At 35.5% G+C, this 8383-nt stretch overlaps 1 protein-coding gene across 3 annotated transcripts in view; it reads right to left on the minus strand.

Moving 5' to 3' along the window:
* Nucleotides 1-5379, minus strand: part of LOC106869849 (lysine-specific histone demethylase 1A) — a 44705-nt gene extending 39326 nt beyond the window's left edge. The window contains exon 1 of one of the 3 annotated variants that reach the window (XM_014915775.2): nucleotides 4753-5379. In XM_014915775.2, the coding sequence (XP_014771261.1) occupies nucleotides 4753-5244 (492 nt within the window). In that variant the 5' untranslated portion in view covers nucleotides 5245-5379. The remainder of the gene's footprint in view (nucleotides 1-4752) is intronic. The other 2 variants (XM_014915780.2, XM_014915766.2) reach the window with 2 other exon arrangements.
* Nucleotides 5380-8383: the final 3004 nt, after the last annotated feature.

Here is an 8383-nt window from a genome sequence, read left to right on the forward strand (position 1 = left end):
TACAACCACAACAAACACGAGTTGCATATTGACCTAAGCTATGCATCACCTGTTTATCTAGAGCAGTGTTTCTAAAACGGTAACAAACAAAAGATAACCTAGGGTTTTTTCTTTCTTTTTTTTTTAATATTAAGTATTTTAGAAAATCTATATCTATGCTTGAACGTCTGGATAAACGTGTCTTCCATAATTTTATTATACACAAGTATCATCATTATTTAAAGTTCTTCTTCCATACCAGCAACAGTTTAGACGGTTCGACATAACCTGACGTGCCAGAGAACCTCATCGAGCGCCAATATCTGCTTCGGCAAGCTTTCTACACTAGACGCTCTTCCAATTAATAAAAAATAAGGTAACCATTAATTCTATATATTTTTCTCTAATTTTTAACTTTCAAACATAGCTTTGTTTTACTTTCAATTCGTAATGCACCAGTAATTTTATCATCTAATCTCCTGTGAGCCAATAAATTTTCAATCTAATGTCCAGCAGCTAATTCGAGGTCAAAAAGATCGAGGACCACAGATTTAGAGAAGGCTCTATTGATCTAGAATGGGTCGCCTATATCTGAACTACACCGGTTACCTAATGATCTAAGTAACATGGGTTGCCTAGTGATCTACACGCTAGGATACCATTTACACACGGTCACTAAAGAGGAAGAAAGATTCAAGGTACTGGAAAGGGTTCTTGCTAACGACTATCCCCCGTCATCTTTGTTAGCGAGTATAAGAGTAGATGGTAGGGTTAGTGGTGTACCCTTCTTGGAAATAGGGCACACTATAATATATTTCTAAAGATGAAGATATATCCTTGAAGGAAGAGAGAGATTTAAAAGCTTAGTGAGTATAAGGACTAGGTCTGAGAGCCTGTGGGGTTGTTAGTTTGATGCAATTGGAGATGCTTTCGCATTAACCCTTTAGTGTTTAAACAGGCCATATCAAGCCCAAATATTCTACCATTTTATGTTCAAACCAGCCACATATGACCTCTCATACAATGTCATTCTAAAAATAAACAATCACATTATCAAATTCTTGATAATACCTGATTAAATTGAAACAATAAGAATAAACATTTGTCAGAGAAAATCGAATACTAAAGGGTTAAGTGTGAAACATGGTCAGTCTGGTAGAGTGGAAGAGGATAGTTTTGAAAAAAATTCATCTCGTGTATACACTGGATATATAATCATCATTTAACGTCTGTTTTCCATTCTGATATGGGTTGGACAGTTTGACAGGAGCTGATAAGCTTGGAGACTGCACCTGCCAAGCTCCACCGTCTGCTTTGGCATGGTTTTTACAGCTGGATGCCTTTTCTAAAGCTGACCGCTTCACAGAGTGGACTGGGTGCATTTTATGTGGCACTGACTGAAGATGCAGCATGCTGCTGAAAGCCAATTTCAAGTGTTGAACGTGCTTGAGCTGTTGTGCAAGAAATGAATTGTCAGAACAAAATAGTTTGCTCTCCAGGTTTTATTGCTACATGCCTAACATGTATAGTACTAGATGCTGTTGAGGAAGAACCTCAAATAGAAGGACATGACAGGCAATATCCATAACAATCTCCATCTCATGTGATGCTGATCAGATCAATTTGGATCAGTTCAAAACTTACATCAAGAGTTGACCATCACTACCTGGTAGCTATCCTAAGAGTAGCTAAATTTGATCCCATCTCAGCTAGATTGCAACATACAGTAGCATCTGTTTGGGGTTCAGAATAAATAGCCACTTTTTAAAATTCTTTCATATTGCACACTAGTCTACCAAAGTTGTTCCTTTTCCTGTATGGAGTCTTTACTGTAAAGGTTGGAGGTGTTGAAAAGCATCTCATGCAAACTGATCTGTATATGCAGACCATGCTACTATCATGATGATTCCATACTGGAATAGTATCAGGAGGTTATGGGAGCATGTATCAACCAGGACAAATCAATGGGTTTGCATCTCAACACCTGGGGAAGTTCATGCCAGCTAGTTTAGGCTTCTGTCACTGCTTGGGATGTAGTTCAAACAGGATCTCCAGATGGAGAAAAACTGGGAATCTGTCTGTGAAAGATCAAACCAAAGTGGTTAATGCTTACATTGCACCATGCTTTGTCTGGGGAAAAATCTGACCAGATTATAGCATATCAAGAGATTTACTTGCTGCCATCAGCTACTCAGTAGTGGTCTTAAGATACCACTGCTAATGATGTGCAGGCATCCACTGAGGTTGACATATTGGTAAAGTTAACCAAACTGACACTATGATAGTGAACAGGGTTCGTTGCCATTCATGAAGCACATCTTTCTACAGCTCATCTCCTATACCGAGCTTCAATCCTTGGTCAAGCACAGACTACAGTTAGGTGTTTGACATCTGAAATGTTGCCAGGAACTCTACTAGCTCAGTCAATGAAATCAATGAAAAGTCAACCTTTATACATGATAGACAATATTCATGGAGGGACTGTGCGACAATATCCTGGGAATGATTACATGTATTGGTAAGGATATTCTAATCCGTCTCTTCTGAGGAGTTCAAGATCAAGGGATTATGGACAACTTCCTAAAGTCTTTGCTCTGGCAGTGGAGGAGAGGCATTGATTGTTTAGGACAAGATATAAAGGCACAGAAGTGCCAGCATTGGAATGTATCTGAGAAGTGCACAAGGTGAGAAAACTATCCTATATGCACTCAATTTGTGGACTTTTGTCAGAAAGTACAAAGGGATCATTCCTAGACCTGATCAAGCTATCAACTAAGTCAAATGTAAAGATCAACCTGCTGCCTTCTTTTAGTAAGGAAGTGTGGTTCATCTTCCTCTGCCTGGTGGCCATGACAAAATATGTTGACATAGTATCTAGGACTTGTGACAAGTTTTATCTACAAATTACCTTGGGTATGGTTTCCCCTCTCATTGGGTACCTTCTCTTCTTGAAATTTAAGTATTATCTGCTGTTTTTGTTGATTTCACTTTTTTTTTATTCGATGTACACTTTCGTCTCTGTACTGTCCGCCAGTCTTGGGCATTATTTGTGACTATTATTATTCGACTTTCTCCCCTAAAATTTCAGGCTTTGTGCTTTTGTTATAAATTATAATTATTATTAGGGAAGCGAGCTGGCAAAATCGTTGGTGGGCAGGATAAAATGCTACATAGCGTTTCTTCCAGCTCTTTAACATTCAGAGTTCAAATATCGCCGAGGTCAACTTTGCTTTTCCTCCTTTTGGATCGATAAAATAGGTACCAATCGAATACAGGAGCTTATGTAATTGCCTTACATCCTTCACTCAAAATTGCTGGCATTGTGCCAAAATTAGAAAGAATTATTATTTTCTAAGTATATTGCGGATTTGGTTTAGTACTTTCCTTTTATTTTTTATCAATCGATTGTTTTTAGGGTCGGGTTCAAAACTTAAGGATCACATTTTAAACTTCCTTCTCTATATTATTTTATTCTACGTCAAAGACACATGAACAAAAGACTTTAGAGGTACCATCGAACTTCTAAACAAATCTATGGCGGGAAAATTGACAGAACTGGAAAATGATTTTGATCAAAATATTGTCTTTAATGAGAAAAATTATTTAAAAAAATAAACAGTAACAATATTTATATTTTTGACGCCAAAGCACCACTTTAGTTTCTTTTTTAATCAAGAGTGTATATTCAACAGTTATATTGTATTTACCAATTATTTCAGGTTATATTTTGCAGACTACCAAATAAGAAATAGTTTTATTGTTTTTGTTTATATTTAAATGTAATTTATCGATTAAAATAATAGACTTCAGTTATTAGTGTGCAGGTCATCCTCATTCAAATGGATACAGCAACTACGTGAAATACTCAGACGAGTCAATGAGGGAGCCTTTACGTGGGTAGCTTGAAGTGCTAGAAATGACAGCCAAATCTCCATCAAATCACACCCTACCATCTTACAGCAAAGCTACATCGAATATGTTCCTAGGCACTATATATCTCTACAGAAGATAGGGGGTTGTCACAGATGGAACGCCATTGATCGTAGACCTGCTCAACTCGATCAGATTTGACCTATGGCTAAACAACAACAAATGCTGTTGTAATATAAATTAATCGATGGGAGAATATTCATCAATAATCTACAGGATGAAAATTGTAAGCCAATAAGTTACATACAATTAAAATGTAATTATTTGGTATATCTTAATAAAATGTTTTAATACAAACAGTAAGTTTGCTGTGTCTGGGGAGAGCCATTCTCTTTCAGTGCCTTAAAATTTAACACTCACCGGTAAGTTTGCTGCTATTTCTCAACAAGTAATTTACGGATGATCATAAATGCAATAAGCGTGTTTAGTCATTTACTCTCCCCCTCCCCTCAACAAATGTAGTTTGCTTTTGCTGCACTGTTAGAGAATAGACGAGCCAATAACTACTTTCTAGCTTCTCTTACTTACAATATATATAAATCGTTGAGTAAATTTAAAGAGTGGTGAGTACAATGAAATTGCGAGTGCAAAATAAATGAGAAAAATCAAATAAACGCGTGTAGGGTTTATTATATGTGTATTGGTATACAAAAATATGTGTGTGTGTGTGTTTCTGCAATAATTGTGATGAAAAATAAAATTGTGAAAAGCGAATGAAGGATGAAATTCACATGTCAACATTACCCACAGTAGCTCACAACTTCATCTGTTCACTTCACTCAGACGATGGGATCAGATGATTTCACGTTAAGTGAGAAAAATAACAAAAAATGCTCTATTTACCGGTTCACTCACCCTTGCTTTCTTCCGACGGCTAGTCCTTCGACTATCGGCGCCGTCAGAAATCGACACAGACGAGGTGGACATCTGAGCAGATGTGGTGGATGTAGTGGCCGAATTATTTGCGGTTTCGGCATCATCCGAAGAATAAGAACGTTTCCGACCGGATTGCTGTTGTTGTTGTTGCTGTTGTTCTCCTCCTCCTCGGTTATCTTCATTGTTTGCGTTGCTATTTGCAGTATCAGAAGACTGTTGTTGCTGTTGATTCATTGATGTAACGGACGATGAAACTGGAGAAGTTATACCTGAAGAATTTTGTTGTTGTTGCTGCTGCTGGCCATCCTTCTTATTGGAGGAGGCTGAAGAATTACGATCTCCTCTCAGATTACTATTGTTACAAGATGGCTGGTTGGCGGAGGAGCTGTTACCGCTGCTAGAATTATTATTCGTGGAGCCGATTGGCATTTTTGTGTTGATAACACTATTACTAGACATAACCTAACGACTAGTTAGTAAATGAAACGATTCCACATGCAGTAAAAGACAATATTCCAATTAGAAATATTGGCGATTTACATACATGTGAACATCATAGATTACACAAAAAAACTATGATGCGGAGCCACCTAGCGGACGATTGCGTTGGATGAAAGGAAAAAATTATTTCAAGCATGAAATAGTTTCATTTAACTTTTACTGTCATGATACCTAAATATAAAAAAGAAAAAAATGTGTGATTTTCAAAATTAAATTGATTTCTTAATATTTTTTTTTCATTTAAATTTGTTGTTTCATGCGCATTCTTTGCTTATCTCCCCATAGTTTCAAAATCAATGTTGTTTATTTATTTTTGAATTATTATATAATTGTTTTGATGATAACAAAAATTTTCAAAATGATATAACATTGATAAATATGATAATACGAAATATTATTTGAAAGACTCCTTTGATCTCATAAAAATGTTGTTGTTGTAATTTTTATAATCTAATTTTTAAAAATGCAAGTTGACTTATTTTTAAAAAATATTCTATGAAAAAGCTATTTAAAAGATATTGAAGACTATGATAACAATTCCACAAAGAAAATATATAATCTCAAATTCTAAAACAAATTTTAAGCAAATCAAATTTATAGCATTTCTGTTCTTCCATACAATGGTTTTAAAAATCATAGTGGTCCCCAAAGATATTTTAAATCTGTATTTCAAAGTGTTGTAATTTTAGTTAGTGCATTATTTTAAATCCATGTATTTATAAGTTCTCTTTTAAGTTATATATTATCATTAATTTATGGGTAAATGTATAAAAGATCTTATACTTATCATTTAGAATTGTAGGTCAAGTCGAATGTTCGTTATTGCGAAGACAAAGGTTTGGTTTGATCTAACATGTTTCATCTTTATTTTACTATCATATATTTTAGATGCCAATAACATTGACGACAGTATTCTTTCAATGCATATGTAAAGCATAAATGAAACATGTTATGTAGTTTTAAATGAATTTTGTTATAAATATTTGGGTCATGATCTGCTGATGGAGTTTGAATACATTGACGGACAATAGTCCGTCAATGTATTAAAGAGATTTAACAAGATCCTACCATGTTAATGAATAGGCTTCACCAAATGGTCAGGTATCGGTGTTGATAATAGACACTGGGATTCAAACTTAATGCAACTAAAGGCATTGTGATTGATGGAAAGTAAACTATTAAGGAATCGGTTTGGTAGAATCGTTATCGTGCTGGAAATGCGTTGCGGTATTTGTCCCGACTCTCTACATTCTAAGTTCAAATCCTCTCGAAAACTTTGCCTTCAATCCTTCCGAGGTCGATAAAGTAAAGTATCAATCAAGTACAGGAATCAACGTATCCGTTAGTCTCTTCCCTACAAAATTGCTGGTCTCGTACCTAGATTAGAAACAATATTCATACTTAATGCCTCAAGAAAATATATAAATAAATACATTCAAGTGTTTATTGGATTATATGGAAAAAAATTGCTTCTGTTATCCACCTGTAACAAAGTATCAGCTTAAAATTGAACCAAGAACTGGTGAATCTATGTAATCCTTCAGCGTGTTACCCCACTGATTTACCGTTTTAAACAATAAGAACACATTAGATAACGCAATCCTAGATATGCTATACCTCCGAAAGTAGGACAAAATGGCTACGTCTAGAATACCTCTGATTATATATAAGATAGAGATCATTGCATATCTAGAGGCTAAACAACAACAATGATAATCCTTTCTACTACAGGCACAAGGCCTGGATTTTGTAGGGAAGGGGTAAGTCGATCACACCGACTCCAGTACTCAACTGGTACTTGATTTATCGACCCCAAAAGGATGAAAGGCAATGTCGACCTCGGCGGAATTTGAACTCAGAACGTAGCGACAGGCGAAATCCCGCCAAGCAATAATAATAATGATCTTTGTTCTGATTCTCATCATAGCTATCAAAATTTGTCATGAGGTTTGAAACATATATTTCGAATAATTGGTTTTAAATAAAATTGTCTTATTTCAAATGTGACAAAATACCATCATGATATCATTAGTTATCGAGTAAAATATTGAACTCGTAATTATGGAACGTGGAGTCTTCCCTTATGCACATTTCTTTTATGCTAATTAGCCCAGTTCTTTAGATGTGTGCGTACGTGCCATTTACGCTGATGTCAAATTATTGCGCTTTTTGTGTTCCATACATTTCCTTGTGTCAAGCCAAATGTCTTTGTCATCATTATTACTAAATTTTATAACAATCACTTGTTATGTTGATGCCGATACATATAACTTCCTTTTATTATAATTTTGCGTTCCTAGCTATTTCTTGTTATAATTGTTTGTAAGTTTCTTATTTCAATGCTTATTCAAATGTGAAATATATATTTAAGATGAAATACCATTATATCTTTGTTTTCTTCTTTTTTTGTTTCAGTCCTTGGACTGTGGTCATGTTGAGACATCGCCTTGAGCAAATCCCGCAGTATTTATTTCCTTTTAAGCTTGGTACTTATTCCATCATTCTCTTTTGTCGAACTTCTAATTTACGGGGACGTAAACAAACCAACACCGGCTGTCAAGCTACGGTAAGGGACAAACAACCTTAAAGATATACTACATCTCCGCCAATATATACACATATTTACGATGGGCTTCTTTCCAAATACACTCACAAAAGTTTAAATCCGCCTGGGGCTACAGAAGAAGGCACTTGCCCGAAGTGCCACTTAGTGGCACAGAACACGGAACCATGTGGTTGGGAAGCAAACTTCTTACCACATAGCCACGCCTGAAAATTCACAAAATGAAAACTTTAAAACGTGCTGTCTCGACAAGGTATTTTCATTTTGATTACAAAAAAAATATTGACCTAGGATCTCAAACCACACAGGTACCAGCCACAAGTTTAAGAGAAAGAGAGTCGATTAAACTGACTCCAGTACTTGACTGATACTTTATTTTATCGATCTCGAAAAGGTGAAAGGGAAGTTTGATCTCGGTGGGATTTGAACTCAGAATTTGAAGAACTGAAAAATATTACAAAACATTTTGGCTGTCGTCCTAACGGTTTTGCCAATCTACAACCTTTCATTTTTAACAACTTATGTGAATGCACT

The sequence above is a fragment of the Octopus bimaculoides genome, chromosome 2 (genome assembly GCF_001194135.2).
Source record: "Octopus bimaculoides isolate UCB-OBI-ISO-001 chromosome 2, ASM119413v2, whole genome shotgun sequence".
In the NCBI taxonomy this organism is placed as follows: Eukaryota; Metazoa; Mollusca; class Cephalopoda; order Octopoda; family Octopodidae; genus Octopus; species Octopus bimaculoides.